At 40.4% G+C, this 21,193-nt stretch overlaps 1 protein-coding gene across 2 annotated transcripts in view; it reads right to left on the bottom strand.

Moving 5' to 3' along the window:
• PIGU (phosphatidylinositol glycan anchor biosynthesis class U) overlaps positions 1-21,193 on the bottom strand; it is a 90,970-nt gene that overhangs the window by 27,412 nt on the left and 42,365 nt on the right. The window contains exons 7-8 of one of the 2 annotated variants that reach the window (XM_086332277.1): positions 20,278-20,375; positions 2,765-2,919 (exon numbers count right to left, since the gene is read on the bottom strand). In XM_086332277.1, the coding sequence (XP_086188403.1) occupies positions 2,765-2,919; positions 20,278-20,375 (253 nt within the window). Of the gene's footprint in view, positions 1-2,764; positions 2,920-13,424; positions 14,254-20,277; positions 20,376-21,193 lie in introns of those variants that run through there. The other variant, XM_086332278.1, reaches the window with a different exon arrangement.

Raw genomic sequence — 21,193 nt, 5'->3', positions numbered from 1 at the left:
CGAACCTTTGTTGGCAAAGTAATGTCTCTGCTTTTGAATATGCTATCTAGGTCGGTCATAACTTTCCTTCCAAGGAGTAAGTGTCTTTTAATTTCATGGCTCAGTCACCATCTGCAGTAATTTTGGAGCCCCCCAAAAATAAAGTCTGACACTGTTTCCACTGTTTTCCCATCTATTTGCCATGAAGTGATGGGACCAGATGCCATGATCTTCGTTTTCTTAATGTTGAGCTTTAAGCCAACTTTTTCACTTTTCTCTTTCACTTTCATCAAGAGGCTTTTTAGTTCCTCTTCACTTTCTGCCATAAGGGTGGTGTCATCTGCATATCTGAGGTTATTGATATTTCTCCCGGCAATCTTGATTCCAGCTTGTGTTTCTTCCAGTCCAGCGTTTCTCATGGTGTACTCTGCATATAAGTTAAATAAGCAGGGTGACAATATACAGCCTTGACGTACTCCTTTTCCTATTTGGAACCAGTCTGTTGTTCCATGTCCAGTTCTACCTGTTGCTTCCTAACCTGCATACAGATTTCTCAAGAGGCAGCTCAGGTGGAGTGGTATTCCCATCTCTTTCAGAATTCAGTTTTAAAAGCACAAGGGAAGCATGGAAAGGAAGACAGAGGCTATGGTTCATGGTCAGCTTTCAGACAAGACCATGATTCATGGTCAGATTTCACTGAAGAAGGCCTCCACCTGGCAAGTCTTTGCTTCTTGCTGTAACTATATTTCCTTTTCTGTGAAATAAGGTAATGAACACAATCTGTACACCAGCAGAAAACTAGGAAAAGTTTTTCATCAGGCATTACAAACTCTTCTGGGAGGCAGAGCATGAGAAACTGAAGGTTATTAAGTCACTGTTAGGCTCAGCCAGGATTGAACATAAATAAGCAGCTCAGAATCCCAAAGGGAAGCCAGCCACAGACCTCCTTCCCACCCTGGTGGGGTTAAGTGTCCATGACCCTCTGGGCTGTGAGTTCCTTCAGGCCTGAGCAGGTATCCTCCTCAGCAGACCACAGAGAGGATATTTGGAAATATCTGCAGAATTCATCTTGCAAACCCATTTTGATTTTCTCTATAAGTTTGACATATTGAAAGTGCTAAGTCACTCAGTCATGTCCAACTCTCTGTGACCCCACGGACTGCAGCCCACCCCTCCTCTGTCCATGGAATTCTCTAGGCAAGAATATTGGAGTGGTATTCTTCTTCTCCAGGGGATCTTCCCTATCCAGAGATCAAACCTAGGTCTCCTACTTTGCAGGTGGATTCTTTACCATCTAAGCCACCACGGAAGTCCCTTGACATATGGAAGGTGGCTTTATTTTAAAACTGTTGGAGACCCTTTTCCAATAGAGGAATAAATACATCCATTCCTGTTTGGGACTGAATCGAAACCTTCTAGTTCGAGGCTGATAAGTGCTTTGGATGTTCCCAGAGAGTGTTCTTTAATTGACTTAGATTAAACCAGTGGTTCTTGAAGTGTGTTCCTCAGATTGGCAGCATCGTACCACCTGAAAATTTATATATATAGATATGCAAATTCTGGGGTCCTAATGAGAGTGTAACAGGCAGGAAGGCCAGGGGTCTCCAAGCAGAGGAAACAGGCTGCAAGTGTCAGACGTGTTTTTATTTCTGTCTTAACCGGCAGGAGGAAACAAACTACAAGTGTCAGCTTTTTCCCCTTCTCTATACAAAATTAAAAGGAAGTTTCTCTTAAAATTCTGTGTTGCCATGACGACACTTGGTTCCTCCTGAACTTAACTTTTCTCAAACCTTGAGCTAACCAATGTGTATTTCTTATGGAAATATTTTTCTTAAGCTATGTTAGTGAACTATGTATTTACCCTAGAATCTGTCTTCAAGTTGGTTCCGCCTAAGACTCAGAACCAACTTGACAAACCAGTATGTTTTACTCATAAAATTGTTCTCCTAATCTATGTTAATGAATCTATTTACCTGGAAACCTGCCTTTCTTCAAGATTCATGTCAATCGTTCTGTGGCACAGGATGACTCACCTGGTGCCAATGTTATCTCAAAATGGATGTTGTGGGTGAGGGGCCTGGTGCCACTCTGAGTTTTGAGACATCTCCTTTCTCTAATTAACAGCTTGCTGATAGGTATATGCTGCTGCTGCTGCTAAGTCGCTTCAGTCGTGTCTGACTCTGTGTGACCCCAGAGACGGCAGCCCACAAGGCTCCCCCGTCCCTGGGATTCTCCAGGCAAGAACACTGGAGTGGGTTGCCATTTCCTTCTCCAACGCATAAAAGTGAAAGTGAAGTCACTCAGTCGTGTCCGACTCTTAGCGACCCCATGGACTGTAGCCCACTAGGCTCCTCCGTCCATGGGATTTTCCAGGCAAGAGTGCTAAAGGCTAGCAGGGAGGCACTCTTTCTGCCCCCTTCTGACGTCTATGTCAGAAGCTTTCTCTATCTCTTTTATACTTTAATAAAACTTTATTACACAAGAGCTCTGAGCGATCAAGCCTCATCACTGGCCCCGGATTGAATTCCTCTCCTCTGGAGGCCAAGAATCCTGACGTCTTTCACGGCTCAGCAACAACCTTTCACTTACCCTAGATTTACTTAATCAGAACCTATGGAGGTGGGGCCCAGCATCCTGGGTGTTCAAGCCCTGCGGTGATTATGGTACACACCAATGTGAGGACCACTGCTCTAGATGTGGCCTCTGCTTGTTCTCCCTCTGATTCCAGATGGAGCTGTGAAAACTAAATCAGCTTCCAGAGTTTTCTAATGGGGGCATTACTTACATGAAGCCATAGACTGCAGGAATGAAATCCCAGGAACTAAGAAGGAAGAAGGAGAGGCAAACGACTACCACTAGACTTCCCATATACATCATGGCGTACTCCCAAAAGAAGATCCAAAAGGCTTTGCTCTTCACTTTCACAGGTATGTACTGCCGCTAGGAGAGAAGGCAGAAAGGTACACTTAAGGATCTCAAAGACAAAGAGCAGTTATGAGTCAACTTTAAGATCCTTCCCGCAAAAAAACACAGGATACAGAATAGGTGAAAAATCTAAGGACTGAAAAGATATGTTAGGTAAAGTGAAAATGTTAGTCACTCAGTCATGTCTGACTCTTTGCAACCCCATGGACTGTAGTCTGCCAGGCTCCTCTGTCCATGGAATTCTCCAGGCAAGAATACTGGAGTGGGTAGCCATTCCCTTCTCCAGGGGATCTTCCTGAAACTGGGATAGAACCCAGGTTTCCCAACTTGCAGGCAGATTCTTTAGCTTCTGAGCCCAGGTAAACACTAACCAAAAGAAAATTAGTTTGGTTATTGTTACCAGATAAAATAGACTTTAACATAAAAAGTATTGTAGAGATAAAGATGTTCTATCATGATAAAAGTGCCATCAGAAAGATATTACCATTCTAAACTTGTATGTACCTAATAACACAATCTCAAAATATATAGAACAAACATGGACAGAGTTACAGAGGAAAAATACACAAATCCACCATCAGCGGATAACTGGTAGATCTAATAGACAAAAATCATAATGAAATAGAAATATGAATAGCATACTTCATGAACTTGTTCACCTAAGATCTTACAAAACAAATTTATAATTCCTTACATTGAGTCATATTTACAGTATTCTATTTATCAGAAGCAAGTCACTGGTTTTGTTCATACTCAAAGGGATTGTGATTAACATTAGTATGTAGAGATCATGGAGGCCACATTAAGATTATGTCCACCACAGTTGATTTAACACCTGAAAAATCAATTAATGTAACATCCCATACTAACAGATTAGTATACCCAGATCAACTGCATTTCTATATACTTTAACGAGCAATTCAAAATTGAAATTAAGCAGACAATTCCATTCACTATAGTGTAAAAGAGAAAAAATACTTAAAAATAAAATTAACAAATATTAAGTACAAGGTATGCACACTATAAAATATGTAATATATAAACTATAAAATATTGCTGATGGACATTAAAAATCCAAATAAACAAAGAGGTATTAAAAAAATACATTTATATAAAACAACGTGCTTAGAGAATTCACATTCATTTAAAATATTTTGCTGTTGCTGCTGCTAAGTCGCTTCAGTTGTGTCCGACTCTGTGCGACCCCATAGACGGCAGCCCACCAGGCTCCCCTGCCCCTGGGATTCTCCAGGCAAGAACAGTGGAGTGGGTTGCCATTTCCTCCTCCAATGTATAAAAGTGAAAAGTCAAAGTGAAGTCGCTCAGTCGTGTCCGACTCTTAGAGACCCCATGGACTGCAGCCTACCAGGTTCCTCCATCCATGAGATTTTCTAGGCAAGAGTACTGGAGTGGGGTGCCATTGCCCATAAAACATTTTGGGGGATTAGTAAAAACTGACCACAAGGACTTCCCTGGTGGTCCAGTGGTTAAGAATCCACCTTGCAATGCAGGGGATGCGGGTTCAATCCCTGGTCACAGAGCTAAGATTCCACACGCCACAGAGCATCTAAGCCCAAGTACTGCAACTACTGGGCCTGTGAGGCACAACTAGAGAGTCCATGTGCGGCAATGGAAGATCCTGCACAGCACAACAAATGCCCCACATGCCGCAACTAAGACCTGACACAGCTAAAAAAAAAGACCACACAGCTTAATCAGGCCCCAAAGCAATATCAACAAACTTTAAATAAAGAATCTATACCATACAGATCCCATTCTCTGACCATAATGTAACTGGTCAAAATCATTAATAAAAAGGTAATCTAAAAACACATTAGGAAAATTTTAAACACTTTTGTAAATAACTCAGGAGTCAAAGAAGGAATGATAATAGAAAGCTTTGATATTAGAAATTAATGGTTATGAAAATATCTTATGTAGGTAAAACCGTACTCTGAGGGAAACACAACCATATAAACTTTGTGTGTGTGTGTGTGTGTGTGTGGTTGCACAGCGTGGCTTATAAGATCTCAGTTCCCTGACCAGGGATTGAACCTGTGTCCCCCTGCAGTGGAAGCATGAAGTCCTAGCCACTGGACCACCAGGGAAATCCCCATATAAACTTATTGAATACAAGGCTGAAAATAAACAAACATCCATTTTAAGATTTTATAAAAAGAACAGAATAAACTTCAAAAGAAGGAAGGAAATAATAAAGGTAAGAGTAGAATCTGTGGAAACAGAAAACAAAGTTAAGACACAGGCATACTTCATTTTCTTTATTGTGCTTTGGCTTACTGCACTTCATAGATTTCACAGATACTGTTTATCACAAACTGAAGGTCTGTGGCAACCCTATGGGCACCATTTATCCAAAAGCATTTGCTCACTTTGTGTCTCTGTGTCACATTCGGCAATTCTTGCAAAATTTCAAACTTTTTCATCATTATTATGTTTGTTATAGAGATCTGTGATCAGGGGTCTTTGATGTTACTATTGTAATTGTCGAGGTGAACAATGAACTACACACTCATACAAGAGGCTAACTTAACTGATAAACGTTGTGTGTATTCTGATTGCTCCGCTCACCAACTGTTCCCGCTTCTCTCCCTCTTCTCAGGCCTCCCTATTCCCCTGAGACATAATAATATCAAAATTAAGCCAACTAATAACCCTACGATGGCCTTTAAGTGTTCAAGTCAAAGGAAGCATTGCAGGTTTCTTACTTAAAATCAAAAGTGAAAGTTGCTCAGTCTTGTCCAACTCTTTGCAATCCATGGACTGTATAGTCCATGGAATTCTCTAGGCCGGAATACTGAAATGGGTAGCCTTTCCCTTCTCCATGGGATCTTCCCAACCCAGGGATTGAACCCAGGTCTCTTGCACTGCAGGCAGATTCTTTACCAGCTGAGCCACAATCAAAAGGGACAAATAATTAAGGAAGGTACATCAAAAGCTGGGATAGGGTGAAAGCTAGGCCTTTTGCACCGAACAGTTAGCCAAGCTGTGTATCCAAAGGTACAGTTCTTGAAAGGAATGAAAAGCACTACTCCAGTGAATACATGAATTATAAGAATGCAAAACAGCCTTACTGCTGATGTGGAGACCAGCCACAACATTGCCTTAAGCCAAAGTGTTATCCAGAGCAAGGCCCAACTCTCTTTAATCCTATGAAGGCTTAGAGAGGAGTCAAACCTGTAGAAGAAAAGTTTGAAGCTAGCAGAGATTGGTTCATGAAGTTTAAGAAAAGAAGTCCATCTCTGTAACACAGAAGTGCAAGGTGAAGCCATAAGTGTTGATGTAGAAGTTCCAACAAGTCATCCAGAAGATCTACCTAAGAGAATTAACGAAGGTGGCTACACTGAACAACAGATTTTCAACGTAGACGAAACAGACTTACACTGCAGGAAGATGCCATCTAGGACATTCAGAGAGGAGAAGTCAATGCCTGGCTCCAAAGCTTCAAAGATCAGGCCAGCTCTCTTATTAGGGGCCAATGCAGCTGGTGACTAAGTTGAAGCCAATGTTCATCTACCATTCCTCAAATCCTAGGGCCCTTAAAAATGATTCTAAATTGACTTTGCAAACACTCTTTCTACTAATGGAAACACAAAGACTGGATGACAGCACATCTCTACAACATGGTTTACTGAATATTTTAAGCCTACTTAAAATGTTGAGACCTATTGCTCTGAAAAAAAAAAAGGGTTTCCTTTCAAAATATTACTGCTCATTGACAATGTACCTGGTCATCCAAGAGCTCTGATGGAGATGAACAATGAGATTAATGTTCTTTTCATACCTGCTAACACACATGCATGGGGCTTTCCTGGTAGTTGGTAAAGAATCTGCCTGCAATGCAGGAGATCCCGGTTCGATTCCTGGGTTGGGAAGATCCACTGGAGAAGGGATAGGCTACTCACTCCAGTATCCTTGGGCTTCCCTCGTGGCTCAGCTAGTAAAGAATCTGCCTGCAATGTGGGAGACCTGGGTTGGGAAGATCCCCTGGAGAAGGGAATGGCTACCCACTCCAGTATTCTGGCCTGGAGAATTTCTTGGACTGTATAGTCCATGGGTCGCAAAGAGCTGGACACGACTGAGTGACTTTCACTTTCACCACACATTCATTTTGCATCCCATGGATCAAGGAGTCATTTCAACTTTCAAATCTTATTATATAAGAAACACATTTTGGGGGCTTCCCTGGTGACTCAGTGGCAAAGAATCTGCCTGCCAATGCAGGAGACACATGGGTTCAATCTCTGGTCGGGAAAGATGCCACATGCCATGCAGAGCCTGTGCTCTGCAGGCTCTAGGTGAAGAGAAGAGAAGAAGCCTGAGTGCCCAGTAAGAAGCCTGAGTACCGCAATTAGAGAGAGATCCGCTAGCTGCAACTAGAGAAATATCCACATAGCAATGAAGACCCAGCTTAGCCAAAAATTAAAATAAGTAACTAAAATTACTTTTAAAAAAAGAAAAATATTTTGTAAGTCTATAACTGCCACAGATAGTGACTTCTCTTTTGGATCTGGGCAAAGTGAATTGAAAACCATCTGGAAAGGATTCTAGATCAGTAAGAATATTCAAGATTCATGGGGAGGTCAAAATATTAAAATTGATAGGAGTCTGGAAGAAGCTGACTCCAACCCTTATGGAGGACTTAGAGGCCTTCAGGTCTTCAGTAGAGAAAGTAACTGCAGAGGTGGTAGAAATAGCAAGACAACTAGAAGTGGAGCCTGAAGATGAGACTGAACTGCTGCAATCTCATGATAAAACTTGATCAGATGAGGAGCTGTTTCTCATGGATGAGCAAAGAAAGTGGTTTCTCGAGACTGAATCTACTCCTGGTGAAGATGCCGTAAAGAATAACAGCAGCATAACCATTTAAGAAAATGGATTAGCAATGAAATTTTTTCCCATTAAAAAAAAAAGAGCAGGCCAAGCCAGTTTTACAGGAAAATTCTACCAACATTCAAGAAGCAGGTGATTCTAATCTTACATTCACATTTTCACAGCAAATATAACCTTGCTACTAAAATCAACTACCAACACAAAAGCAAAAATGCTAGGTGCAATATTGTCTAATTCAGCAATATAAGAAAACGATTACCATAACGTTGTATTATGACTGCTGCTGCTGCTGCTAAGTCGCTTCAGTCGTGTCCGACTCTGTGCGACCCCACAGACGGCAGCCCACAAGGCCCCGCCGTCCCTGGGATTCTCCAGGCAAGAACACTGGAGTGGGTTGCCATTTCCTCCTCCAATGCATGAAAGGGAAAAGTGAAAGTGAAGTCTCTCAGTCGTGTCCGACTCTTAGCGACCCCATGGACTGCAGCCTACCAGGCTCCTCCGTCCATGGGATTTTCCAGGCAAGAGTACTAGGTTGGGTTTATTACAAAAATGTAAGGTTAGTTAAGATAACGAAAGCTATTGATAGTGTATCACAAACAGCTTAAATAACTAAGATCAGTATCTAGATACATGCAACAACTACTCATGATAAAAATAACAAACAATAAGATAATTCAGTGAAGTTAGCAGGGTATACAGCTAACAAACAAACAGCCATGATAATCATTTTGTAATGTATAGAAATATTGAAACACTATGCTGTGGGCCAGGGACTAACATAGTGTTGTAGGTCAATTATACTTCAAAAACAAACAAAAAACAAACTCATAGCAAAAGAGATCAGATTTGTGGTCACCAGAGTGGGGAATAGGGAAGGGAGAACTGGATGAAGATAGTCAAAGGTACAAACTTCCGGTTATAAGATAAATAAGTCCTAGGGATGTAATGTACAACACGATAAATATAATTAACACTGCTGGATGTTGTATAATAAAGTTGTTAAGGGAGTAAATCCTAAAAGTTCTCATCACAAGGGAAAAAAATTTTTTTCTTTTGTATCTGTATGAGATGATGATGTTTACTAAACGTATTATGGTAATCATTTCATGACGTATGCGATTCAATCTCTGTACTGTATACCTTAAACATATGGTGCTACACGTTTAACTACTTCAAGCATGCAATTCAGCGGCCATTTTGGTTATTACTCATAGGTTCTTGACAGTTGCCTTGAAAAAAGTTTCAGATGTGTAAGGGTTAGCTCCTCCTCTAGGATCTTACCACAAAGAAAGCAAGTTTCAGTCTAGATTCTGGCACCCTTAGCAACATTTATTAAACAAATATCCATTAGCAAGCAAGCACACAACAGTTTACACAAACCACTGCAGAAGGCTGATTAAGTCCCAGCTCTCTCCCCTATCAGTTGTTGCAATCACCACTTGCAAGGAAGGTTCACTCAAGGCAGAAGTGACAATATCCCAGAGATAAGCTTCTGTTGCCCTTAGGGTCGCATTAGGTAACCAGAAATGTTACCTAGAGAAAGCTAGACACAGGATCAGTTAGGAACTAAGCCTCAGGCACCATCTCCAATGGAAGAAGTTACAGATTTTCCTAGATTCTTATTTCCTCCTCATGCAAATATAGGAAGTATCTAAAATGTTTTAGTTCATTCCACTTCTTTTGAATATTTCGATTTCACCTATGAGTGCCTACTTCTGATATTCAACTAATCTCACCAACAAAAATCCAATCTGCTCTGACATTAACTGTGCCGTAGCCAGCGAAGGTGCAGCTCAAGCTATGGAAGCAGGGATGGCAGCCACTTGTGGAGCACGGCCTTTCTGATGCAAAGCTAGTTGAGTACCACAGTGCATGGATGCTTCTTCAAAGTAACTCACTGCCCCTAAAGTTGAGGCTGAAACTAACTGGCACATGTATAATGTCAGATGGCCTATGCACAAGTATTTTAAGACAAGTTATAAAGACATTATATATAACTCCATGGTAATGACTTTAAGGAGAGTGGGAAGTCAGTCAAGAGAACAGAGATAACATTAGTGTTAACAAACATGAGAGGAAAGGAAACGGATCAACCCTATGGCTGCTCTCTAAGCTTGCACATACTTAGCGCTCCTCTTTTTTTTTTTTTGTTTTATTTTTAAACTTTACATAATTGTATTAGTTTTGCCAAATATCAAAATGAATCCACCACAGGTATACATGTGTTTCCCATCCTGAACCCTCCTCCCTCCCCATACCATCCCTCTGGGTCGTCCCAGTGCTCTAGCCCCATGCATCCAGTATCGTGCATTGAACCTGGACTGGCATCTCGTTTCATACATGATATTTTGGATATTAGTCCCCCACCCCTGCCAGGTATCAAATCCCTGTGTCCCCTGCAATGGGAACTCAGAGTCCTAACCACTGGGTTACTCTTACCTTCAAACTGTGCTGTCTCCTAGTCACATGTGATTACTTAAATTTAAATTAATGGAAATTAATTAAAATTAAAAATTCAGTTTCTCAGTCTCACTAGCACACTGCAGGTGTTCAACTGCCACATGAGGCTCCTGACTACTATGTCGACAGTATACAGATATACAATATATTCATCATCACAAAAGGTTCTATTGACAATGCTGCACCAAAAGAACAAAGTTTTCAGAAAATAGTACATTTCTGGGGATGGAAAATAATTCAACAAAGAAGAGGCATTCATAGACACATTTAAAGAGTAAGCCGCCTAGGTTCTGAGTTCCCTTCTAGACTTCTACCTGCCTTTGATAATTTTTATCTTCTCTTCTTCCTGAAAAATACTGCCATCTAGCCTAGAAGGAAGAAAGGGAGGGAGGGAAGAAACCACAACCCATGGAAGAAAAACAAAACAAAACAAACAAAAACCCTTCCTACCTGCTAAATGACATTTAAAAAGAAATAAGCTGGGAAGTGAGAATGCCATGAAGAACTGAATCAGGTAGACTGTTCAAAGTGGTCTCTTTGTAGACCTCTGAAGCATATACCCAACATATGAGGCTTTTCTAACTTGGCGAATCCCGTGAGAGCCTCCCAGTTTTTGCTTGCTATCATATTCTCAGTGCTTTATTGGACCTAAAGTGCTATTGTTGTTAGGAGTAGGAAATGATCCCCTCCTTGCCCCTGGCAAATCTGTGATTATGTGTATTAAATTTTAGGTATAATTTTTAAGACTTGGTGCCGGGAGCCGGTGAGGCATTCCACTCGTGACAAAGGTCATGAGGAAGGAGGCTCGGCATACGCAAAGGCGGGATCGAGCCTCAGGAGTCCGCCCGGATATTCTCGAGCATCTACCCCCCAAAAAACCAGAGTCTGCCTACTTTATTGCTTTGTGCTCTCACCTCTGACTTTACTGGGGGCTGTCCCCTACCACCATCTCACTCTCTCTGTCAAAGAGTTAACTTACAGCTCCAATTAATAAAGTTCCTGGGCAATTAGGAGTGTTTAAATCCAAACCCCTCTGATGGCTCTCTAACTCGCCTGACAAGTTTACCCGGACTCCTGCAGCTATGCATACGATTGTTTACAGTCTCCCAGCCTCGAGAGGCACGGGAAGCTTAAGATATTCAAATAGCTTAGAGCCTCTCAGAGAGTTAGAAACTGTCAGAATAAACTAGTAAAGGATTTCACTGATGAGTCAATGTTTGTTGCCAAGTTTTCACATCCCCTGAATTGTATCCTTGAATATGTATTAATTAATAGTGGGTATGTAGAAAAAATAAGTAGTGGCCTTGGTGTTAGTAACTTTAGACCCTTAAGGTAATAAATTCTTTCCTTTTTTTGCTTGCTACCATATTCTCAGTGCTTTATTGGACCTAAAGTGCTATTGTTGTTAGGAGTAGGAAATGATCCCCTCCTTGCCCCTGGCAAATCTGTGATTATGTGTATTAAATTTTAGGTATAATTTTTAAGACTTGGTCTTGGAATCGGGTTTGCTTTAGTGAACAGAGCTCTGAAAATATAATGTGGAATATTTACCGAGTCTATTTATAAAAACTTGCCTTGCTTAAAGATTAAGTCATCTTTTAGAACTACTTCTGTTACATTAAAGCAAGGCATACCTAAAATTTTTGAAAAAAGAAACTCAGGCAATCCTTTGATAGCTTGTTATTTATAAATACTCCAGCCAAACTTAATCTAGAGGTCCACACTACAAATTTCTCAGTGAACAAATGAGCATTCCTTTTGCTCACCTATCTTGCTCAGTAGCAAATGCTACCTTAAAGTGAAAAGTACGTAAGTAGGAAGGGTTGAAAGGGTGATGACCTAAACATTCTCATCAACTTTTTAAAACTTTTCACTGTAAAAGTAAAATACAAAATACATAAAACCAATATAAAACTTAGTGAATGATTATCAAGCAAACGTTCATGAGGTCGAGAGAGACAGAGACTTCATGTCACTCCCTAAGTTTCTCTCTGTGCCCTGTCCCAACCAGAATCCCCTCTTCCCTCAAAGTAACAATTTTTCCTGGTTTTTATAGTACTCACTTCCTTGTATTTCTTAACAGCTTTCCATCTAAATATGCATGCTTTTATACTTTAACCTTGCTCATTAAAAAAACATTTGTATCAGATTTTTAAATTTAAGTACAGTTATTTACAATATTGTGCTGGTTTTAGGTGTACATCATAGTGATTCAGTATTCCTGCAGATTACATTCCACTATAGGTTATTACAAGATATTAAGTATAAGTCCCTGTGCTATACAGTATATCTTTATTGCTTATCTATTTTAAATGTAGTAGTTCACATCTGTTAATCTCATGCCCTTAATTTGTCCCTCCCCACTTCCCTCTACCCCTTTAGTAACCTCAAGTTTGTCTTCTGTTATCTGTGGGTCTGTTTCTGTTTTGCATATACATTTATTTGTACTATTTTTTTAGATTCCACAAGAGTCTTTGGCAGTTCCCTTGTTTTCTGATAACACAGTGTTCCAGGATTATCCTGCACACTTCCTGCCCTCAACCTAAAGTCAGCCATTACTCTAAGAAACCCTAGTTTCTTTCAGGGGCTAAAAATAGTAAAGATTACAATCTGAGCGTCAAGGATAATCACTGATACTGGGTTGGTCATTGTTTCTAGATCTTTCAGTGAATATAAACACACATACTCAAATACCTAGAGAAGCCAGGCATGTAACAAATGAGTGAAGTGTAACAGAGATGAAGCATATGGACTGTGGAAAACTAAGGCGCTAAACTAAAAGCCAGATCTTCCAATTTTTCAAAAGAAGCCAGAAATATACATTTTAACATGAATTTTAAAAATAATGACAACGAATAATCGAATTAAACACTAAGGTTACATAAAACACATCTGTGGGACAGATGTGGTCCATGGGCTATGTGTACCTTTAACCTGAAAAATTAAACCAGTGTGTCATTATATCCCAGAAGTCACACCGTTGCTAACACGTAAAAATATTTAGAGAAGTAAGAGAATTCTCAGATTGCTTCAGGAAAAGCCAAACTATAATAAGGAAGGGGAGAAATGTATAATTATTGCCCTCCCCATTAACTCTCTAAAGTACAGGGAGAAAGGCATTTTTCTATACAGAAACTATTTTCTTTCTAGGACATGGTGAAAAAAGGAAAAAATCAGTAATCAGAAAAAACAAAACTCTCAAAGAGAACTGAAATCTAACAAAAGTCTTTATATCTAAGCTATTGAAATCTCAGGCTGAGACCCAGAAGATATATTTTACATGATTAGGTATATTTGAGGCAATAAAACTGGTAAAAAAGTTTATTGCAAATGCATGATCAACCCCTTACCCTCATTTTCACCTGTTCCAAAAAGAAAGGAAGCTAAGAACACTGCCACCTCTACCTTGGTCACTCTCCTGGAAGCAGGAGAATGAACAGAAACTGGCTGGGAAAGGAGGAGTAAGAGGCGAAAATTCAAAACAAGGCCCTGCAGAAATCCTGGGGAAGTGCCCTGTTATCAAGAAAGACCTGGTTGGATTTGGCTTCTTTAGTACAAGCCAGTGCCACGTGATCTGCTCCAAGCTCCAGAAATACAGAAATCACAGGGTTAATTTTTCAAAGACAAGAGAGGTCAGATTGCATGCGTGCATGCTCAGTGGCTCTGTCGTGTCCAACTCTTTGCATCTCCATGAACTGTAGCCCGCCAGGATCCTCTGTCCATGGGATTTTTCAAGCAAGAATACTGGAGTGGGGTTGCCATTTCTGCCTCCAGGGGTCAGATCAGATTAAAGCAAAAACCATAAGAACACTCAGAAGGTTATTTCACCCTGGTTTCTGTTATACCCTTTCAAAGAAAATAAGGACCTCAAACGCTCTAAGGAATCCCAAGCAAAAAGAAGGAAGGGAATAGAAACTTTCCTGACTGCACCAGGAACCTCCCTCTGTCGGCTTCACAGCTTCAGCCTTGAGGTCCTGTGCACTTGGCCCATCCTTCACTGCAGCCTCTTGGTCCTGGGCGCTCTAGGGCTGTTTTCTTCTGCATGTGATCAGAGCATAACATTTTAAGCTTTTCTCTAATTTGGAAACTAGGCCCTAAGCCAAGGTCAGAGAAGAGTAAAGTTGGGGGAAGGGACCAGATGGGCTCAAACTACCATTCTCAGAAGTGACTCACCAGGGAGCCAGCTGCAGCATCCCCTGCCTTTGATCATGAAGCCTCTCTGCATCTCATGTAGGAAAGGGAAAAACAGCTTTGCCTCTGGCGCTGATCAGACATGAGCATGTCCACCACCTGCCTCTTGTACCCTCTAGAAATACGACCAGCAGGATGGAGGCAGATCTGCAGTGTCAAAGGTGTAATTTCAAACTAATGCTTATAGTTCTTTTGACTCTAAAAAATGAATTATTTTCTCCTCTCCCTGTGCTGTGCTTAGTCGCTCAATCATGTCTGACTCCTTGCGACCCCATAGACTGTAGCCTGCCATGCTCCTCTGCCCGTGGGGATTCTCTAGGCAAGAATACTGGAGTGGGTTGCCCACTCCTCCAGGGGATCCTCCCAACCCAGGGATCGAACCCAGGTCTGCCTCATTGCAGGTGGATTCTTACTGTCTGAGCCACCAGGGAAGCCCAAGAATACTGCAGTGGGTGGCCTATCCTTTCTCCAGGGGATCTTCCCGACCCAGGAATCAAACTGGGGTCTCCTGCATTGCAGGCAGATTCCTGAGCTACCAGGGAAGCCCTCTCTTCTCCCTATCACCTCACATATCTCCACACTGGTGACCATGTCCTTTTTAAGAACATTTAAATACTAATAACCATAACTAATATCTATTGAACTCATGTCATACTCTGTTCTACATACTAGACATGTATTAACCCTTTGCAGTAGCTACTACTGTATTATCTGCATTTTACAGACGAGGAAACTGAGACATACAGAAGTTAAGTAGTCACTTCCCAGGGTCACAGAGCTTATCAGAAGCCAAGCCAAGCCAACTTCAGAGCCTGTATTCTAATGTCTCTCCTTTGCATTATAAAATTCTCACATAGAAAAGTTGAAAAAATAATACAATAATCAACCAGATGGCTGTCATCTAGATTAAATATTAATACCCTGCTATATATAAACTTTTCTGTGTGTATGAATTTCCTACACATGACATTTCTCCCCCAAATATTCCTGCATATAGCTTCTAAAAATAAGGACATGCTCCTATATACTATAATACTCTTCTCAATCCAAGAAATCAACAATTTCCTATAATCATCTAATATCTATCTTCAAAAATATTCTGAATATCCTCCAAACATCTTTTATAACTATTTTTTCCAAACCAGAGTTCAATCAAGACTCACCCATTTCAGTCAATTACTGTCTCTTTCATCTAGAACAGTCCCTTCACTTTTTCTTTTTTATGACATTGACTTTTTGAAGAGATGTAGACCAGCTGTCTATATCTCTATATTTTGATTGTCCTATATTTTGGTTGGTCGAGTATTTCCTTCCATTGTTTAAATGATAGTATCATTTAACTTGTGCTTCTGCTCTTGTGGCTCAGACGGTAAAGCATCTGCCTGCAATGTGGGAGACCCGGGTTCGATCCCTGGGTCAGGAAGATCCCCTGGAGAAGGAAATGGCAACCCACTCCAGTACTCTTGCCTGGAAAATTCCATGGACTGAGGAGCCTGGTAGGCTACAGTCCATGGGGTCGCAGAGTCGGACACGACTGAGCGACTTCGCTTTCTTTCGCTTTTCTGCTCTTGTACTTCCTAAAAATCAGAAGTCATATCTAAAGGCTTAATCGAAGTAAACATTCTGGGTAAAAATACCTTGGAGGTGATGCTGTGTGCTCTGAACTGATGACATCATGAAGCACATCATGTCAAGGCATTTCACCATAAGTGATACTGAGCTGGATTACCTGGTTAAGGTGGTGACTGCCACAGCACTCCTTTGTAAAGATTCAATTTTCCCTTTGCTTTTAGCCAATAATTTAGAGGTAGGAGGGGGTACTATTATGGCACCATGAGGATGCAAATACTCTGTTCTCCAAAAAATCTTTCATCTAATGATTTTAGCATCCAATGATGATCTTTGCTAGATTTAATCACTTCACTGATGATTACCCATTCTAGCCTTCCTTCTGCAGTTATAAGCTGGCAGTTTTCTGTAAAGAACTTTCCTTCATTAACTAGGGAAGAATTATAGCTCATTTTAAGAAGAAAGGGTAATTGCTTAGTTTTTTTCTTCTAAGTACTGATTTTCAGAGTAAAAAAAATTGATAAAAGAGCCATATTTAATGATGGCATGTGCATTTTTCTCTCTTCCCCCCTTTTCTGAGCATCACTATAGACACAGAGACTTTTCTTCAGTGTTTTACAATTACTTGCAGTAATTATTCTTTTGATACTCAGAATATAATAAATTTAGTCACATTTTAAAAATTATTATTAAAACAAACAACTCAATCAAAAACTGGGCAGAAGACCTAAACAGACATCTCCTCAAAGAAGATGTACAGATGGCTGATCAACACATGAAAAGGTGCTCAACACTGCTCACTATTAGAGCAATGCAAATCAAAACTACAATGATGACCATGACCTCATACCGGTCAGAATGGCCATCATCAAAACATCTACAAACAATAAATGCTGGAGAGGATGTGGAGAAAAGGGAATCCTCTTGCACTGCTGGTGGGAATGTAAATTGATAAGAGTCACTATGGAGAACAGTATGGAGAGTTCTTTAAAGAAACTAGAAATAAAACTATCATATGACCCAGCAATCCCAGTACTGGGCATATACCCTGAGAAAACCATTCTTAAAGACACATGTACCCCAGTGTTCACTGTAGTACTATTTACAATAGCCAGGCCATGAAAGCAACCTAGATGTCCATCATCGAATGAATGGATAAAGAAGTTGTGGTACATATATACAATGGAATATTACCCAGCCATAAAAATGAATAGATTTGAGTCAGTTCCAGTGAGGTGGATGAACCAAGAGCCTGTATTTGGTAACATATACATTACCATATGTAAAATAGACAGCCAGTGGGAATTTGCTGTATAATGCAGGGAGCTCAAACCCTTGCTCTGTGACAATCAAGAGGGGGTAGGATCAGGTGGGAGATGGGAGAGAGGTTCAAGAGGGAAGAGACATGTGTATACCGATGGCTGATTCATGTCGATGCATGGCAGAAACCAACACAACATTGCAAAGCAATTATCCTCCAATTAAAAATAAATAAATAATATTATTTTTATTTATTTGGCTGCATGGATCTTAGTTGCAGCGTGTGGGATCTAGTTCCCTGATGAGGGACTGAACCTGGGTCCCCTGCATTGGAAGTGTAAAGTCTTAACCACTGGACCACCAAAGGAAGTTCCCCATTAGTCTTCAATACTATTTTGCTCTCCATCCATTAAGATGTACCAGTCGAGCCTGTGCTCTCACATAAATGACATAATCTCTCCTAGATGGATGTATGTGTCTATAGAGGGCTTTAAAAACTCTAGAAAAATATAACCTCAAGAGCAGATGTATCATTTTCCTGTGGTTATCAAATCCAATTCAATTAGGGGGATGAAAGGATTTTTAAGACTATCAGGTCTAACTACCCATATGATGCTTACAGCTTTGCTACAGCTCCCCACTAGGTGGCCATTCAGTATGTAGCCTAAACACAGTGATCCACAGGAACTCAACTCACTTGAGGCATCCCAGGCTGTCCTGGACCTGCCTTATCCTGGGCTGCTTATGGTTCCCACCCTTCCTCATATTTAAACAAGTGGGTTTATTTCCCGGATGTCATTGGATTGATTTTCCAAATGTACTACTGTGCCTCACAAGGCCCTACTGCCTTTCAAGGCCACTTCATACACTTAGATAAAAACACATAAATATAGTATGTGTAATTTCTACATAAATGGGTCCTGTAGTTTATCTCACTCTTTCCAGTCCTGTTCACCACATATACAGAGCTGCCACACAGCCAATTCTACCTCCTAGAATTCTGCATCTAGTCCCTCATCTCTCCATTTCCCGTGACACTGATCTGGGCCCCTAGTCAAGTCCTCTGACTCGACCTAATACGATGGCCAAACTCTTCCCAACCTCAGCTCCTCCTCACTCCAATCCAACCCAGGCTGCTGCCAGAGCTGTCTTCCTTTAGGACTTCCTGCTCAGCAACCTTTATTAAAGGCTTTTTATCTGCAGAGTCTCCCAGAGTGTCTAGCATACTGACTCCGGATGCTCAGTCCATATTTGTGGAGGGAGGAGCTGAACAAAGTGACCACTTGAGTAGCTAGACTCCATGACTCAGCCACACTGTCCACTGTTGTCAGGACAGAATTTCCTTAAGTTTTAAATAAGAGCTATTTTACGTAACATAGTATTTAGTATTTGGCTTAACAAGCCACTTAAAATTTTTTGGTCAGTTCATGTGTGTCAGTAAATATACTTTTATAGTATTAATTTGATAAATAGTTGTACAGAAATTCTGGTTGCAATGCATTCTTTGTGGTGCTCAGATCTTCTAAAGAATAAACTGTAAATATGAAGCAAGAAAGGAAATAACCAACAACATACTGTTATGTAAGATGTCTGCTTTCTACAAGAAGCTAGAAAGCAAGTCAAAGTAAAATAACTTCACAGGATGATGATATAGCTATTAAACTAACAATCATAAATCAAATTTGAAAAGCCAGTGCTGGTGGCCTGGGAGGAAGTGGTTCACTTTAGACGCTGATGGTGGCCCCACAGATTGGCTCCAGATTTCTGGTGAGCAGTGTGGTCTTGCATAAAAAAACTATAAAATTTCTCACACTTTTGGTGCTAAAAATTTAGCTGGAAGAACACACCTTAAGGAAATTAAATGTCTATACTACTTATATTAGTGACAACTAGGGCAGCTCTCAAATTCCCCAAATAGGAGAAAGACTAAGCTAACCATGTGCCACTGTACACATCAGCCAAAAGATACATGAGGAAGTCACTTAAAAGGACAAGCACACATGGCCTATTTCAGTAAACAGAGGTACACACTCAGTTTCAGCAACAGTTGCACAGAAATTTTATAATTAAGAACAAGGGTTCTGAAAACAGACATTTCTTGGTTTGAATCATGGCATTGCCCTCCATACCCTTTCATGAAATGTTTCCTTCTAAGAATGGATTTGGAACCATGCAGGACCTGTAAGCAGCTACTTGCTCTTGAGGAGATGTGTATATTCTTACTTGAGTAGAAAAGACAGATGCTTAAGAGCAGGCTCTGCCCAAGCTCACATCTCAGCAGTCACTTGCTGGCCATGTGACCTCAGGCAAGTGATTAAACTGCCATACATTCTAGCTGCAATGTATGTGTCTAATATCATTACTAGTAGATTAATACACAGCTTATAATATGACCGACCTGTTAAAGTTCTTCTGTGGTTGAAATGAGATGAAGCCTGGAGAGTGCTCAGCATAGTGACCAACAAGTAGTAAGTTCTCAGTAAATATTAGCAGTTTGCATTCTTCAACTAAACTACTGATCTCCCACTATGGTCCAGGCATTGCATCAGGTACACGCACAACATTAAATTCATAAGAACCTTACAAAGGCAGTGTTGTTATACAAAAAAAAAGTTAAAGAAATGGGCTCAGAGAAGGATCTGTGAATATTAGGCAAAAAAAAAAAAAAAGAATGCAAGGATCCCAATTACAAACATAAAAATGAAATGCACTGATACATTTGCAATGATATGTATAATTAGAACATAATGATCATTGGGGGTTCCCTGGTAGCTCAGATAAAGAACCTGCCTGCAATGCAGGAGACCTGGGTTCGATCCCTGGATCAGGAAGATCCCCTGGAGAAGGAAATGGCTACCCAAGGGTTCACTTTGTTTAAAGTTAGTCAAGTTTCTTTGTGTTTTCAAGGAGAAGCAAGCAAATGTGAACTGGGGACGCAGTCCCACAGCCTTTATTGTGCCATGCCCTTCTTTCCCCTAAGCAAGGACCATGCTGTGTATTAAAGGTCACCTGAGTGTTGGCTTCTGACCAGCAAGTGCTTACCTGGAGGAGATAGAGGAGTCCTGGGACAAACAAGGTGAGTGGGTACAGAGACTGGTACGTTGCTAAGGCAAGAAAGATAGCACTGAGGAGGGCACTACCTGTAAAAAGAAATAAATACATGGACTAATCCAGGCACATCGATTAGGATTCAATTCAACCAGTCCCCCCAAACAAGAAACTTCCAATAACTGCTGTCAAATAATCTGTCAAATGTCTCCTTGGTGCCTAAGATGTATGCAAACTCACAAGAGTGAGAACTTCTTGGCTTAATTTCTAATAAAAGGAAACCAAGAAACTCAAAACCACTTACCTTTAACAACACCACAGGTATATTTCTTGTAAAATTTTCAGACCCAGAAAGATTTTACAAAACTTCAGCCCAAAGATGAATAAAAAGATCTAGTCTGTTAACACCCATGTCCTATTTAACTAAACAGTTTATTAAGCTTACAGTTATTGCTTATGAGATTCAGAGCTGTGAAACCTATACTTTTTTGGGGGGTCGCAATGGGCAGCATGCAGGACCTTTGTTCCCCAACCAGGGATCAAACCTGGACCCCCTCAGTGGAAGCATAGAGCCCTAACCACTGAATCACCAGGGAAGTCCCTGAAACCTATACTTTTGATTGTTGCAACACTCCATCACTATTTTTATAATATCCTTTCCTTTTGTATATGCTTTTTATTTTTTCAGATTAAAATATATTTATCTTTATTAATATTCTACATAAAATGGGCCGCTATTCTCTATTCTCTGCATAAAATGGGCCACTATGGAATTACTAAATATGATGTTATAAAGAATTTTCAATGACATGGAGATATACTTATACCATTCTATTAATTGAAGATCATAAAAGAGATACATGCTATAACCTCTTTAAAAAATATACATAAATATATTTTTAAAAAACCT

This window comes from Bos grunniens, chromosome 13, assembly GCF_055505025.1.
Source record: "Bos grunniens cultivar Pamir isolate PY7600 chromosome 13, Bosgru_T2T1.0, whole genome shotgun sequence".
Lineage (NCBI taxonomy): Eukaryota > Metazoa > Chordata > Mammalia > Artiodactyla > Bovidae > Bos > Bos grunniens.
The sequence above is the reverse complement of the archived record's forward strand: the minus strand, read 5'-3'. Positions and strand labels throughout refer to the sequence as shown.